General features: G+C 41.8%; 1 protein-coding gene across 1 annotated transcript in view; it reads left to right on the forward strand.

The window, feature by feature from the left end:
• The window catches only part of LOC128449474 (nuclear factor of activated T-cells, cytoplasmic 1), a 58,634-nt gene that overhangs the window by 16,379 nt on the left and 24,626 nt on the right, over positions 1-17,629 (forward strand). Inside the window, exons 5-8 of the mRNA XM_053432671.1 lie at positions 2,069-2,241; positions 3,389-3,529; positions 12,353-12,408; positions 14,298-14,430. Coding sequence (XP_053288646.1) covers positions 2,069-2,241; positions 3,389-3,529; positions 12,353-12,408; positions 14,298-14,430 — 503 coding nt within the window. The remainder of the gene's footprint in view (positions 1-2,068; positions 2,242-3,388; positions 3,530-12,352; positions 12,409-14,297; positions 14,431-17,629) is intronic.

Raw genomic sequence — 17,629 nt, forward strand, 5'->3', positions numbered from 1 at the left:
CACTTAAGCTAACAAACAGCAGCATTGTTCACCAACTCTGAAGCACCTTGATGTTGGACTTATAACACAAGTGTTAGCAACCAATGGTGTTTGCCCCAAAGATGAGCTAGCTGACAAGCTAATAAAGGTAGCTGCCCTCTCAGTTCTGGTGAGCTCAACAGAAACAAGCACATTTTACCTTGTGTAAAAGTGTGATGAAGTACGCAACTAAATAAAACCTCGGTATACCTTTAAGAGCAAGTTTGCCAGGCTGAGGTAAATCCGGCTTGGCGTTCCTCCGTACTTGCAGTAAACCAAGAGGCTGTGCTCAAAACTGAGTCCAAGCAGTGGCTCCTTTCCTGGGGCTCTTTTCAGATTAGGGAGCAGTGAATTTATTGGACCGACTCCCAGAACTCTGCGTAATGCATAAAACCACTGTATATGAACATAGGTTACGTGAGGCCATTTACCTACATTTATGTATACAGTTCTTGGTTGGACTTGGTATTCTTTGGTTGACAGTGGATGATTCACGCTGCCTTACTATATCATTTTCACCAATACAAAAATATTCCTTATATTGTATCATGTTTAGGGACGTCCCTCACCCATTTAACTTAATGTGTCCCTTAGGATGAATATGATATTGTAAACAGTATTCGAGAGGAAGTTTCATTTCCCCTTTTGTCCTCAGTGTGCATGCTAAAGGAAGAGGAATGAGAGTTCTATATTTCTTCCCCAACTATCTGAAAGGTCAAAGATGAAGCGAAGCCTTTAACTGTCTCTTTCCACTGAGCTGTTAAACAGTCATCTTGATAACACAGCATCCATCTCGCTGCTCTCATGCCAGCAATCATTCGCTCAGTGTGTGGGATGCAGACAGTCGAGAACTGCAGTCAAACTTTCAGACAGATTCAATCTGTCTTACTTTTCTCCTCTAGCAAAGTTCATAATCATACAATGTAGCTTATTTCTAGTAGTTTATTGCCTTCTGCAAAATATAGTAAGTACAACATACTGTTTGGTCATTTAATAAAAAACAAATAGAAAAAAAGAATGGGTTTTAGCTGATATATTGAAGTTGCCGTTTTACAATGCTGGCAGAGAAGACTATTTCTTTCATTTTATCTAAACATTATCAAAATGTACCGGCTCTTGGCATTTTGGATTGCACAGGTCATGAAAATGGACTTAAAACTAATCCGTGACATCCAGCATCTTGGGTCTGAGTTAAAACCTATGCATGACAGAATGTGTCATCAACACATCATGCACGGCTGATAAGAAGTAGCTAGCCAGCTTAACATGTTATTTTTTCTTATTTACATTTACTCAAATTCTCAAAAACCAAAGCGAGGGGAAAATTTGATTGGTATAAAACCTGACATTAACCATGTTCCACGAATAGTGCCCAAATAGCCACCATGTAAAATAACTGAAATGCCAAACCATATCCTATTCATATTCCCTCACTTTTTTTTACCAGCCTCTGTAGTTTTATTTAAATTCATGAAAGGGCAGGTCTGAAAACGAAGGCCTTTTTCCACTAGGAGAGGGGAAAGAAAACTCGCCCTTTTATCCAAATTGTGAAATGAAATAAATAGAGACAGCTTAGAAAAAATGTCTACTGCTACATGTGGTGATAATTAACAGAGGTTAAAACCCTAAATATATGTAGTATATGAGTTTGTATATGCTGACTGCTGGTGGGACCTTGTGTGGTCGTGTTCAGTCACAGTGTGTTCATTCTTTAGGATTCCTCCAGAGAATTGCTAATTCGCGGACCACTCTGACCCTTTAAAACAGTGATATGAAGTCATTTCGTCCGACTCTATCTTTGATGACATGCTGGATTAATAATGACATGGTCATGCTCCAGTAAACCTCTGGTGCATGATCTGTAACACCAGCAGTCACGGCTGATCCTAATGCACAGCAACTCTGCTCAATTTCTCAGTTTAACAGTCAAATAATCAAATCTGCCTGTTTCGGCCACTGTATATATCTTTCTCTTGAAAATAGTCTAAGATGGTTTCCTAATCTTTTAAATGTGTTGTTATATTTTTGCCCTTCCCTACCTCTCTCCCAGAATCGATTGTGCAGGGATCCTGAAGTTGCGTAATTCGGACATTGAGCTACGCAAAGGCGAAACAGACATCGGACGTAAAAACACACGCGTGAGGCTGGTGTTCCGAGTGCACATCAACCAGCCCAATGGCAGGACGTTGTCCCTACAGGCTTCCTCCAACCCCATTGAATGCTGTAAGTTTTGCACACTAACACTAAATAAACTCATTGAACGCCTTTTCTCTTGGCGTCCCACCAGAGCAAAGGGTGTTCTTTTTTTCTTCGCTTGCTGGAGCAAATTCAATGCTGCAGTAAGTAATACAAAGCACTCAGTAAGATTTATATGATCAAAGCAATCTGCCAAAGCAATGTGTGCATTGTACATGATGTCAGACACACGTGTTATCTATTTCAATTCACATTTTATGACTAAGTGCACAAGTGACTATGGTAGAACTATATTAGAACAGGTTCCACAGAGGTCATTTGCCAGCCTTAGTTTTGGCACAGTTAACTGGGTCCATTGAAAGAAACCTCTGTTTCTTTGCCATTCATTTGTGTGAAGGAATGATGTTATTTGTACCCAAAAAGCCAGTTAAAGTTACACAGCTGGCATTATAGCTTATGGTCTAAAGTGGATATTAATTGAACTGGGTTTATCATTAGATTTTATTTTGTTCAATATTTTAATGAGCTTCTAATCTATGATTATGCAATGGGATAACAGATTAAATGGTAAATTGTTTGCATTTATATTGAGTTTTCTCATCTTAATGACCATTCAAGGCGCTTTACAGCACAGTTACATTCACCCGCACACATTCATACAGTGTATCTATGGGCAGCACTTTTTTTCTATCAGAACGACACAGCCTTAAGGGGCAATTTGTTTGGTTAAGTATCTTGCCCAAGGTCACTTCTGCAAATGTAATGGGGAAGACCGGAATCGAACCGTCGACCATCTGGTTAGAGAACGACCCATTCTACCCCTTGAGGTCCCAGCCAGAGGTCAAAAGTGACTACCTAACCACATTGATAAGCCAAGACAGGTGGTTGGCTGTAGACATCTTAATATGAAAGGATTATTAAGGACCTCACCATGAAAATATTGTTTTGACCAGTTTCTACTTGTTTTGATCCTGTTGGCTGAAAATTTCTTAGCGAGGGGTCATGATATCACCATATAAAAAGTTGATAAGGCTGTTTAGCTAAGAAAGTACTGCTGTTTTAATGGCTGTGAGCTGGACCTGTGCTTCTTGGGGTGGATAGAAATCACCACAGAGTTTATGGGGGCTCACATACTATATTGAAATATGTTTGTGTGTGTGTTTCTTTTCAATAGCCCAGCGCTCCGCACAGGAGCTTCCCTTGGTGGAGAAGCAGAGTGTGGAAAGTTACCCTGCCACGGGAGGCAAAATGATGCTCCTGAGTGGTCTTAACTTCCTCCCCGACTCGAAGGTGGTGTTTGTGGAGAAGGCCCAGGGTAAGCAGCAGTCAACAGAACATGTTTACTGCCTCTTAATTTCCCCTCTTAATATTTCTTTCAAACGTCTCTCTGCCTCTCTTACTCTGTCCCGTTTTCTCAGTCTTCTCTCCCGTCAAAATACAGCAGGCCATGCCAGAGAGCCACATGTGGTGTGCATTAAGCCACTATATTTTTAACCAGAGCGTATTTACATTTGCTAAAGTTTCCATTGCCTGTTCACTGGTGCTCGCCACAAGTTAAGGGATGAATCACAAACAGGGCATGTGCAACGTCTCTCCCACTTTCTCCCTCTCCCTTGCTGTCTCTCCCCACCAGACTCACTTTTGCTTTTCATATTTAACCCTCTGAACCCTTACGCTCGTTAGATTTCTCTTCCACCCATTCTGCTGGAGCCTCATCCTTGTTGTCATTCACTGATTCATTGTTAAGAGGCCATTCTTTTCTTAACCCATCTTTTTCTCTGCCACACATTTCCTCCCTGTGTGGGAGGGAACAGTGGTAAGATCATGATCATAACAATGATCATTTCCTTGATTGAACCCAGTAAATCAATACAAAGGTCAGGCAAGGTGAAACCTCTGATGTCTGTTGAAACACAGTGCTGCTGCCATGACGATAATGAGCAACAAGGGAAGAAGGATTGAAGGAGGATGTTTCTTATCTCTCCTAATAACTAATAATAATAGATTTATCAAAGATGTTATATTGCTTGGTGTTTGTGTCACAAACCCATGTTAACCACAAAAATACTTCACGTTAACTGCACTGTTTAACCATTTGAAACGTTACTAAGAGGTTTCATCAGGGTCATGAAATAATAAACCGGCAAAAATAACCCTGACAACAGAAGGTACCCGTCTTTAAATCTGTCAATAAATGAATGGATGTTTTTATTATTGCACCATGCAAACAGTTATATCCATCTCTCTCATGCAACACACAAATATGATAATATGCATGTTCATACAACAGAAAAAAACTAGATCTCTATATTCCACAACAAAAATAATTTATAACTTACAAAATAATGACTATATATTGTAAATACTGATTTAATAGTCCAACTTGTCTTCTTTTCCAGGATTGTAGACACTCGTATTTCAAGTTTGTGTCAAAACCATTTTTATAGGAATGTTAAATCACCATATTTTTATAGTACAAAGTAACTCACTTTCTTCTTCTCCCAAATCACACGGTGATCACATTTTCTTGTGAACTCTAGTTTATTGCACCGGCAATCCCCTGTGGTTTCAGGTGACCCTCCTCCTAGTTCGGAGGTTAGACACCTTCTAATAGTTATTGTCTCAATTAAAGGAAATGTTTGAACCCTTCATCAGTGATTCTCTTAAAATGAATGAAATGAATAAGAAGACCAGCTAAAAAAAAGAAAATAATTTCTTATGTTTCTCCCTCGCTAAAGCCTGTTATAAAGGTTAACACATCTTCAGGGTTAAGGGAGAGATGGAGGTTGGGTGAGGAGGGGGGTGGGTGAACTTGGGAAACTGGGGTCTCCCCTCTCCTGGCTTTCCTTAGTCATGGAGGGGATGCCCTGGAGAGGAAAGCCCATTCATACACAACACCTTCTGCCTCTCCACCCCTGTTATTTGAGACTCATGACCCCTTCTATGTTGTGTTTCCAGTCTTTCACCTCCTCTCTTCCTCTCTTGTCTACTTTGATACCTTGTTTCCTCTCTCTCTCTCCTTTCACTCCCTCATCCTTCGTTCTTCTTACCTCTATCTTCAATACCCGTTAAAGACATTAGGCAGTGTGGAGCTCGGCGCTAGCGGGATCCCTGCACTCGTGCCTGCCATCGACATTTCAGTGGTTTGTTTTCCGTCTCTGTGGTGGCAAGAAGGAGAAAAGAGAGAGAGCTTGAAAAGAGAGGTTGTACATCTACTACTTAGCCTGCTTTTATGTAAACTTTAATGACCCACCACTTCCAGGGTCTCCTAAGTCAAAAAGCCCATTACAGATACACCTACACACTCATGCATGCACAGGAACACATACATCATTCACTAATGGCAACTATCTATGAGCACGTATGAGTGTGGGAAAATATTTATGTCTCCGATATATTTTGGCATTTTAAACTGAGATCCCTGCTGTTTCATGAAGGTTCTCCGATAATTTCTCTGATTGTTGATTTAAAAGGACCAAATGGGGATGAGGGGAAAAAAGAAACCAATAAAATTATAATTATATTACAGATTTATTCTATAACTCTGGTTTTATTTTCCTCTGGAAAAGTCCACGACTAAATACACCCTTGAAATACAGAGCATCGCACTGCAATAATACAACTCACAGACATCTGCTCGCACACACAGTGGGAAACACACTTGCGCACGTGCAGCCGAGCTCTTTGTACAGCACAACACCAATCATTGCTTTTGCCACAGTGGTGACAGCCATTACTGTTTCTGCCATCAAAGGTCTCAATGGCGGCTCACTTTCTAAAAGTGACTCCAATGAACAGCTTCCAGAAAATTCCACAGTCCTAAGGAGCAACAGACGTTATTGAGTGTCCCAATCCAATTCGTGTAAATAATAATAAACAGTTGAATTTATCCAAGTTGAGACGGAGGGAGATTACACACAGCATAAACGCTGATTTGCACCAATGAGATTTATCAAAAATACATTCATTCTTTTAACCGGTGATTCCATATTACCAAATGTTAAGAAATGCAATGAGCACAGCTGCATTCATAATGAGATACAAGGTAAATTAGCTAAATTATATCTAAGAGTGAGTTTTTTGTTTTGAAAAAAGGCACTTAGTATATGCATCGAAGGATTGCTGAGCCAGTAGGTGATGATAAGGTCAACTTCAGTGATCCATCAAATACTCCTAATAAGAGGTAGCAGCGCTAACCGAACATAAAGAAACAGCTGCCATTTTTGTTGTTGTTCCAGTTCATTTTCATTACAAAAAAGCAGCAGTGAGCATGTGATTTTTTTTTATAAACACTCCATTTTATACATTCACACTGATACACAGACACAGAGTTTTTGTAAATCTACATTATGGACAGCATATACAAAATATTTTTTTTTAGTGTCTTAAAAAGCTGTTATGTCGAGAGGTGTGAATGCAGAGGTGAAAGTTTTCTTTACAAAATATCCACATTGTTTTGAACTGGGCAGTGGGATATCTGCATTTATATTGTTTATATTGATATAAACAACTTCAATGAACATACAGAAGACTTTGTTACATCTTTCACCAATGCAAATGATCTATGGAGGGTGTAGACATTTGGTTTTCGTGTTGTGTTTAAAAACTATTTGCCATGTTAAGTTGTAGCTCCCCTCTGCTGCTCCTTTGCTGCCACTTTAATTTTCCTCCCTCTCTGTGTTGTTTTGACTGTGTCATCTCCCTCTGAGATGTATCACATGTGGTAGTAGCAAATGAGTAGAGCTCATAGCTGTTGCCACTATGGAACAGCGTATTGCACCTCGAAAAATAATGACCTCTACTTTTCAAAAGCCACATCCATCCCCACTGTTCTACTTCATCACCCACAGGATAACTGATGCAAACTGCATGTGTATGTTTGTTGCTGTGTGTGTGTGTGTATGTGTGTGTGTGTGTGTGGGCCCACTATTGCTGGAAGCCTCCGGGCCTGTTTGCCTTGTGCAGAAGGAAGTGTTTTCGTTGAGTCATCCACAAGGGATTCCCTGTAGAGGCGAGAAACGGAAAAGACGAGACCCTCAGAGGTTATATTCAGAGAAGAGGAGAGGAAGAGGAGAGGCAAAAGAGGACAGAGCTTCCTTAGAAATCCTTCCTGTGCCTAAGTGCACTGAGATGTCAGAGCATAAAAACAACCCTTACCTGATGTGGACTTTTGACAGATAAACCTAATTCAATCCACCCGTGGCTAATCAAGTTAATCAGAGTACTGCTCGATAATGATATACTCAAGAACCTCAAGTCTTCTTTTTTGTTTTTACTGCAACATAAACGTTATTTTCAGCAGTTATTATTGTTGATGTGTGTCATATCAATTTGTATTCACTGCAACGGAGAGTTGTACCTCTCAGAAAGGCAAAACATGGGCATTTAAGAAACTTTCCATCTTCTTTTGAATTGTTGTGCATGGTTCAAGATTTCTGTTATTTCTATAATGCCTATGTGTTGAGGTTGTGTCAGTGTTTTGGTTCTCCCAAACCACTCTTTTGGCGCACGAGCGAAGACATACCTGGCGCACCTATTGCAGTGTGTGTTCTGGCTTGTCCCGCTTTCCATGGATGGAATGAGCGCTAGAGGCAGGGAAAATAAAAAGAGAGACAGACAGACGGACAAACAGAGAGAGAGAGAGAGAGACAGAGAGAGCTGGGGAAAGCCTACACTCTGACTCAGAGGGGAGGTGAGGGAATTCCCTGGTGAGCTGGATAGTTTTTACATCTGGTCGGATTGGAGCGTTGCCTGGAGCTCGGCAGCACCACAGTGCCTGGGCTGCAGCAGGGAAAAGTCTGGTCTTATCCACCTCTGCTTCAGGCTGGTCCAGTTTACAGCCAAGACTAAGAGAATCCTGAGTTACAGTATAATCTGTAACATTAAGACAGTACGGTCCCCAATAATAACTCCAGGCTGTTACTCTCTTCATGTGAATGCTCCTCAGCAACAGGCGTGAATATTTGGATTGTCATTCCTTCAAAATCGGAGTCTGACAGACTTTCATCTGTGCTGTTATAGTCCATTCAAAGACTGTTTATACCTAGTTGAATGCTTCTACCTTGGGCAAGTCTAAACACCAGACAACCTGGTCGATGTATTGTACTTCTGGCGGTATGTCTAGACTGGCGTTTGGCCTCAGGCTAGAATAACCTGTATAAGCTTGGCTCATAGTTTTGGCATTATAGCAATATAAAGTCAGCCTCCACCCATGCTTCAGGCTACAGAGTAGAGAAGTTACACTTTCCTATATAATTTGGATGGCATATTGAGCCACGATCAATCATAATACATAATGACTGTAGGTGCTTATCCTCACATCTCCCTTAAAATGAATATACTGCAAACCTAAGGACTTGCCTGTGGGAAATGGATGTGTCAATACCCAAGAAAAGAAAAACCATAACACACAGTATTTGAGGGGGATATGTTGTCCCCCCCCCCCCCCCTTGATAACATTTAATTTAGCTATAGCTGTATTATATCCATTTTCAGTGTCCATGGGGGTGCATATAGTTAAACCTACATGGTCCCGTTATAGAGCGTAGTCTGTTTGAATTAGAACTAAAAGTGTCCCTCTCACCCTCAGACTCGTTTATTTCTAATCACTTATGATTTATCAGCATGGACCAGTGCACCTTTGTGGATTGAGGGTTTTCAGCATATTAAAGGAATCTGTTGGATCATGACCGTGTCATAACAAAGAGATGTCTAGGTTGTCTTGTGGCCTCGACCTTTTCTTCTGACATGTTTGAACATTTCTGAGGAATGTCCCAACTGCATTATAAGAATAGTGATATATCTTAGGGAAGTGCTGCTTAATGCATGGGACAGGGACTCTTGACATGTACAATTCCCTGCACAAAAACTAGGACAACATACTCTTGCTATGGTGTGACTCACAGTCCTAAAGACCATGGAGACAAGCCAACCTTGATATCTTCCTTGTGAACTCTATTCACTGCACAAATAATATATTTAATAATAATGAATTTAAGAGTCTGGAGGGTCCTCCAATGCCACACAGCCGGAGCCTTGATAAAAGGATGAAATCTGACTCTACTGGCTGTCGTCCTGCTCATTTGACACTCAAAGGTCAAGTCAGCTCAAGCTTCCTCTGTTATACACCAATAATAACTCACTTCCCGACTATAAATCCATCACAAATCTACTGCCAGGCCATAATTTATACAGAAGCGTCTCGATCCAACGCAGACCCTCATTACTCAGATTTCAACTGTCCTCAGATTGGCAGAGACCAGGTGCTTCAGAGGGGGAAGCAGCCATACCTCTGGGATCAGTCACGGGGGAACCCCTTTGGCCTTCTTGGCTTTACTCCTCAATAGACAACAGAGTAATTACCATAAAAATAAGAGTGAAATTATTGCATTTCTCAGTTCAGGTAGCAGCGGCAGCAGAGCGGTAAAACGGAAAATAAACTTGACATGTGTAAACAGGAATGAGAGAGAAATACTCCTGGAAATAATCTCTGGAAAGAAACATAGCTGCAAAAATACATTTGGGTTGTTCCACCTCCATAATTAAAGCATGTGAATCATGTTTTCCTTTCTCAGAAATATATCAGTGGAATATTTTGGGAAGTGGAAGTTGATGTGGCCAGAACAACACTTTTCAGAAGGAAAACTCACCTCTGGCTGTCAGTGTGAAAAGAGGAAAAAAGCCAAAGCCTGTAAGGTCAGTTTGAGGACAAAGATGTCACTGCTCAGATGTCTGTTGCTCTGTAGAAGAGAGTGATCGGTCTAATCAGGGTTTAAGTAGATTTGAAGCATCACCATATTATCCCAAACTCCATTTGTACTTGTTGCTGTGTTGCTACCATGTACACAACATTATGTGTTGTCAAGAACAGAAAAGAAGATGACTCCAAGAGGCCTCTCCCTATATATGAAGTGTTATTGTCTAATGAATGAGTGTGTTGGCCTGGTCGTCTGAATTTGTGTTAATCTTTGTGGATCCAATTTGCACAAGTGAGTCATTTGGTGCAGTAGACAGATTGTTGGGTTGTATCTTTGAGCACAAAGCCTCAGAGTAAGTGTGTGTCTCTACAGTATTTGTCTATGAGCTTGCATTCTATGTTTAATCATGGCTGGATTATACCAAGACTTTTCCAGATGCAGCTCCCATACACCTCCTATTATTTGGTGCTTCCATGCCTTATCATTCAAGTTGATGGCCGGAACAAAGGTAGGGGATACTGTGGTTGCGTGTGTGCATGTGTCTGCATCTGTGTGTGTGTGTGTGTGTGCATGTGTGGGTGGAGGCTGTGTGGAGGAGGAGGTGGTGTCTAGAACAGAAGCATTTTGCAGATGTTGCAGGGAAGAAGGAGTGAATGGAAAGTTCTGTGGTTATCAGTCGCACCGCTCTTTCTGACTCGCAGAGGTATGCCACATGTGGCTCTAGCCCAACTCAGTCTCAATTTTAGATTTTTGCAAAGTCTGACTGAACAATCATTGGAAACGTTTGCTGGAACAAAGGGATTTAGGGGTATAAAGGTTGAGAGGAAATATCAAAAGAAAGGCAGAAAATAAGAGGAAGTGAAGTTTGAAAAACATGTTTACTAGCAGAGGTTGGGGTTGACGTCGTAGGCTAAGGTTTCCCTCTTGGAGAGTCTCCCAGAGCCGAGGCGGGTGAGATTCCCTCGTGGATCCCCGAGACGTAACATGAGGAACACTCATCTTTGACTTTGTCTTTCTCCCTCTCTCTGACCTTCTCCCTGTCTGTGCTCTCTCTAATTGTCCCTCCATACTCTTGCAGCCTCTAACAGCATTACGTGCCTCTCGATCATCTGCCACATATGCAGTATCATTTCTGCACCCCATGGCAGCTCTATAGGCACATAACCCTGCCTCTCTTCCTCAGTCATCCACATCATCTCTATCACAGAGAGGCACATTTCTCCATATGCAACTCTTATTTCCCCCAGTTCAAATAGAAAACCCTTATCTGATCCGTTCACCGTCTGTTTTTCTCTTTCCATGAGTTTTAATATGCCCTTTTTGGAAAGAGATATCTACTGATGATCACTCTCTGAATAATAAAGCTGACCACCCGCCCCCACAAGCACCGTTCACAGTGACTGGGATCCTTTATTCTTTAGCTCGCTGCATGATGTGAAAAACATAATGCTTTGGAGAAAAAAAAAAAGGGTTTTACATCTTCCAGAGCTGCTGGACTATTTGGAAACTGACTCTGATTATCTTATCTGATGGCTTCCTGTCCCTGAAGCAAAGTGCAGCATTTCAGCAGCGAACGTATTGCTGTATCAATAAAGGCACAGCTGCTTCTTGCCCCACTAGAGTAAAGTGTCAGTGCTACAGTGCCCATGCTGTAGCCTCACATGGTCTAGCACTGACACAAAGGCTGTACTGTGTCACGTCTATTTCTGACAGCACTAATGAGTCATCGGTTCTGAAAAAAAGGGGGGGAAATGGCACTTTGGTCGGTGCTGATTGCCCTAGCAGAGCCCAGAGCGTCTGTTCGCTGTAGGTGTGGCATGAAATCACAGAGAAAAACCCAAAGAATGTGAGCTGAGCTTCTGCAGGCTCCCAGCAGCTGCAGTAGCTCATAGGCCTTTTATTGCACGGCAGCCAGTGAAAACTCCTCACCACAACAAGATGGAGATGAGAGGAGGGAGAGAACAAACAAAAGCCGCTGCTTTTTTTGTAATTTCACAGAGCAGAGTTAAGAATAACAGTAAGTAAAGAGAGCAGAGAAAAGTGTCACAAAGTAGCCTGAAAACTTAATGAAGATCCTGTCCTAGTTCAAGCTCGGGTTATAGAGACAAATTGTAGTAAAATGAGTGATAATGTACTTAATTAAAGTTTTTACCCTTTGAAAATACTGAGAAAAGCAGCATAACGTCACACATTCAAGGTTAATTCCAACAAATACTACAAATCTGTTGTCAACTGATTGACTAATCATAAAAATCTTTTAGCATTGCACTTATTTAAAAGCTAAAAAAACAGTAATGTCCTAGCCCACCCCCAAGGCACACATCTCCTTTTGTTTACCGCAATGAGTCAAGTCTACAGCCGCCATCCATTTAAAGTCCATCTTAATGATGCACTTCATAATGAGCCGTACTTAATCTTGTATTTTATCCTTTTGTCAATAGACGGGCATCATCTGTGGGAGACAGAAGCCAAGGTTGACAAGGACTCCACCAAATCTGTAAGTTCACTTCCCCGGCGTAACTCCTGCCGTCTTGAACCCATCCTCCCTTGACATTTTAACTGCCTCCTCCTCATCTGTCCCCTGCACTGATGTAACCTTTACTAAGGCATTACAAGTTGCAACACAGATAGTGACGATCAGCCCATGCAATCCTGAATGGAATTTTCACAAAAACCCTCAGATGTAAACACAAGCTCTGGATATTGTCTATGCATTCAATACAAAAACACACATGCAGGGATTACAAGCAGGAAGCGTACACACACACAGATAAACCGATACACTCGTGCTACACGGGCTCCCGGCATAGCCAGACGTTTAGTTCACAGCAAGGTGTTGTGGTGAATTGGACCTAAACACTGCATCTGTTCTCGGATCATGCAGCCAAGAGTGGATTACGCCCTTACTTCTTACCTGCTGGTTTTCATGAGAGGAAATAGACCAGCTCACTCACTGCACTGTGCAGTCACACATTCCAATTGTGTTCATATAAAGCGTAGTGAAAGGGAAACGTCAGGGGAGAGAATGAAACATATGTTGTTCTACGTGTCCCAGAAAGCTGCCTGCCCGTGCTGTGGAGTTAATTAGGATTTCACTAAGGTTCGTTAAATCTGCTTTCACTGTGCAGAGTCAAGGATAGGATCTGAAATCTCCTATTTGCTTGTGTGTGATGACACTCTGTTTTGAAATGCTGATGCCTTTTTCATCAGTGGCTTGTCATCCACCCCACAACTCCCCCTTTATTGTGTAAGCTAACTGAGGCAATTTGCACATACACAGGTTCTAAAATAAACCGTTTGCGTCTAAATGCTGCTACTTGAGGCTGTTTTTCCTCCTTGTTGTTGCTGTTATTTCACTCAGGTGAATGACTTGGTTGCATCAGGAGGGTAAATATGGACTCTGATGTCTAATTGGCCTGTAGGGCTGGCTGATGTGCTATGGCTGGTGTCCCAGATGCTGGAAAATTAGCAGGCGTGCAAGGCTCAGCCGGGGGCGGCAGTAAGGGGAGGCAAGGTCGATGAAAGACAAATACTACAGTGTGTTTATTTGGAGATATAACAAACAAATGAGGAGGGACAGCAAAGGGAGCACTGGCATTCCTCTTATGCCACCAAACTGCTTGAAAGTCGTCCAGACTGCCTTCCTGGCTGCGGTTTTATGGCTGTCCAGAGCTTGCTAACTTTCATTGGTTAGGATGGAGAGGGAAAACCATGTGCACGTACACGTTTAACAAACACTCAATCAGCCACCTGCGTGTTATCTTTTTCGTCATCTGGAGGGCAGACCAGGGCTGAGAATGCAGACCCCTCCAACCCCTCCAGCCCCACCCTACACTCAACCTCCCCACACTGCTTCCATGAACAGTGATGACCGACAAAAACCTGCTTCCTGACCCAGTGCCCCCTTCTGGCCTGTTTGGACCCCCACATGAGTGACATCCATTCCAGGAATTATACACGAACGTTCAGACAACATCTCTTTGCGCTGCCTTGTCTGAAAAAACGTAGTCAAAAGTTCACATCCGTCCAGACTTGCCAAAGTCTGGCCTTGGGGAGGAAGGGGGACAGGGGAGCCTCTCCACAGGGAGACAGGACAACCTCTCTCCTCTCGTTCTGTATGGTTCTCCTCAGAGACAAACATGGGCACGGGACCAATCTCATGCTACTGCTGCTTCCGTATCATTCAGACAAGCTCATTTAGACCCGACGCCAGACCTGCCTCTTGGAAACAGTATCCTCAATGCAGGCCAGCAGCAAAATAAGAACATGTCATTTGATTAATATACAACTAATTGACATTTGGGGAGTGTCATGAAATCAGATGAGTGAGTAGAATTATCGAATCCCATCAAAGTGAAATGTCTTTATCGTTTCTTATTATTTCAGAGTTCTATTGTTGTGGAGATCCCACCATACAGAAACCAGAGAATATCCAGCCCTGTGCATGTCAACTTCTACGTCTGCAACGGCAAGAGGAAGAGGAGCCAGTGCCAGCGCTTCACCTACCTGCCTCCTAATGGTAATCATCATAAATATTTCCCCACCATTTTTATAAGCGGTGACATTAAAGGACATGTATGCTTTTTCAGAAGCTGCCACTCTGCATTCATTATGTCGAGTATTTCTCCAAGACTTGGCATCCATTCGCTATAAGTTTACGGCAGCCGTCAACATGCCACGTGAAATTTGTGGCCAGGTTTTCCGTCTGTGTTATTAACGTTATGCCAGGCACCACTTGGCTTTGGCCTGTGAATGAGAACAGAAGATGTGAGGAGTGTTTACTCTGTAGTGAGACCAGCGTTCCCCAGTGATGAGGTGTACCTGCTGAGTGACAGAGCCTCCGAGCTCTGTTAATGTAGAGGAGTCAATCCCCTGGCGACCTGACTTTCACATCCCCTTGCTCACAAGGCCCCCCTGGTCCACAAACACACACCTTATGAACACACACACACAGCTACGAGCAGTGCTTTGCCCTGTCGTTCATGTAGCAACCTGAAAACCTTGGAATACCTCAGCGCATGTTTATCATGTGTCCCTGGCCTCAGTGTTTATAGATGGCTTTCACATTGGAATTTGAAGAATGTATCGTTGAGGGTTTAGAGAAGAGTTCAACTTCAAAACTGACTTTTCACAGTGGCTACAGGTGAAATATCAGGTGATATGAGTTTCAAACATCCCACTTGAATACTTTTATTTTATTTTTGCATGCAAAAGGAGGTTGACTAAGCAAACAATAGTTCCCATTTTCATGTGAAGCCACAGATCTCTGCTGTTGGCTAATGTGACAGAGACTGGCAAAAGTACACACATTCTATACTTTAGCAGAAGTAAAGATACTTGTGTTAAAAGTATTCATTTAACCTGTTTACGCAAGTAAAAGTTTAACAGTACAGGCTCAGAAATGTACCTAAAGAATACAAGTAAAAATATCATTTAACTTAAACCACTCTAGCTTAAAAAAATAAAACAAATATATTTTAAATTGTAAAACAAACAAAAACGGATGGTTCCACTCAGACGCATTAAAGCAAAAGTAACTAGCCTATTTTGTGCATGTAAGGAGTAGAAATAAGATATTTTTGTTGAAATTAGTTAGGGAAAAACTTAGGTTCAGATACTTAACTCTACTTAATTAAATGAACAAAGTACTTATACTCGGTTACTCCCCACCTCTAGCTATTATCACTTTATTTCTTTCTTCAGGCTCTAAACAACTCAAAGATGTCTCCATCTATCTCTGCACATTGTTCCAGCTGGTTTATGGATCCCAACTAGAACATTCCATTTACCCGCCTCCCCTTCGTGATAACCAGTGAAATCCATTCGATCAAAACAAAGGTTTCTTTTTTTCATTGATCAGTCTCTGATGGGTCTAATGCTGCTGGGATAGCATGCATTGTGTTTTAACTCCACAGCTGTTAATATGATGTGACATTTAGATTATCAGCAGATGTATTCATGGCAACAGGAGATAAGTGATTGGGATTCTGGATGAAGCTCTGACAGAAAGTGGAGCTAGGCCCTATTAGGAGATGCCTGATTATATGATGAACGGGTGCATTGTGGGTAACTGGACCGGTGGGGGGAAGACAAACTGTGGCCATATATAGCATATCAATTTCATATACTATACTGCCACAGAGAAAGAGATGTGGAGGCTTATCAGTCTCTCTTAAGTCATTTCCCTGAGCATAAACATAGCTCTAATTAAAAGATGACTTGTTGTGTTCTCTCTTTTGCTGCCAAGTAAACCACAAGTACAGTGTGGACCACACAAGCAGGGCCAGTGTCTTCTCAAAGGAGCATAATTAACTCACAAGTCTTAGAGCCAAAGAGATCATGAATCACAGGACGCAGAGTTCTATTTTGAGATCCACCATGCTTTTGAAGATTCACATTAAAATATACAACTGAGCATTTAAAAAAAAGAAGTTTTTAAACCAGACAGTGTAGTGTTACCTCATGTGGATAAGAGCTGAGGCAGATCGGCTCTGTGTGCAGAATCTCACTGAGGTGACACCAAGCAGAGCTGCTCCTCTCTGTCTAGCATTTATCATTGTCTAATGTATTATTACAGCTTGTAATTATAAATCAAGATAGAAGTATGAATATTAATAGTGTTTCCTTGTCTTGATGCAACATAATGAAAAGCATGTACAGAGCTTATTGTACAAAGGTTATGATCAGTGTAAACCCACTCTGTGCTGCAGATGACTGTAATACTTTCATGGCTCCAATACGGCAACAAAGAATCAGGAAATTATAGTAAAGCTGTTTGCTTGTGAGGGTTTCAGTTTGAGTGAGTGTGTGTGTTTGTGTGTGTGTGTGTGTGTGTGTGTGTCTCAACACTCAAAGAAACAACCCAACAACAGGTACTCGAGGGTGCAGGGGGAGGAGGACAACCACACACACTTTCACACAAACACACGCACACACACTCTGCTGTCATCACTTTTTCGCTCACTCGTATGAAAAGACTCTTCCGGCCCGTTGTCCCACTTCAAGCACAGTTGTGGTCTCTGACGCTGTTTAGAGAGAACATTTCTTTCACACTCTGGTGTCTGCTCGTCTATAAAAAAGGAAAACCCAACCCTTAAAATAGCCCGACTTGTTTGAAACAGCGGAAGGATGAAGCAAACAGTCTGTTGGACACAGATGCTGGTGAAAACCACCTTTATTTTTCCATTCAGGTCACGTGACCACCTTGTTGTTCTTTGACAATAATGCAAATGCAGTTGACCCCACTGTTGCTTAGCATAGAAGTTTCAGTGTGCTGCATGTTCCCTTCAGTTTAAATGATACATGTTATTTCAATAGGGAATGTATTGTTTCAGACAAGTAAGGAGATCTTTATCTTCTCCCAGCCTTGCCTCCAGAATTATAACATATTATTATCAGATGCAGGCTGTAATGGAAACATAGCTGCTCTCTCTCGTACTAGCTGACAGACAAAGATAAGCTGCAGTGATATGAGTGGAGGGGCCCTGCAGACCTGTTGAAACGTTGCCATAATAATGCATTGTGAAGTTAAAACGGGATTCAGAAATGTGAGCGAGCACTCTGCAGTGCAGTATGTCAGTAAGTGCATAGGTCACGTTTCTTTATGAACAGATCAATTCTTCAGTGGAGCGATAGTGAACAAAAGAACTTAAAGGATTTGATATTATTGAATAAAGGTGAATACACAACAGATCAGAATAGTTTTCCAGCCAATTTTC

The sequence above is a fragment of the Pleuronectes platessa genome, chromosome 10 (assembly GCF_947347685.1).
Source record: "Pleuronectes platessa chromosome 10, fPlePla1.1, whole genome shotgun sequence".
Classification (NCBI taxonomy): Eukaryota; Metazoa; Chordata; class Actinopteri; order Pleuronectiformes; family Pleuronectidae; genus Pleuronectes; species Pleuronectes platessa.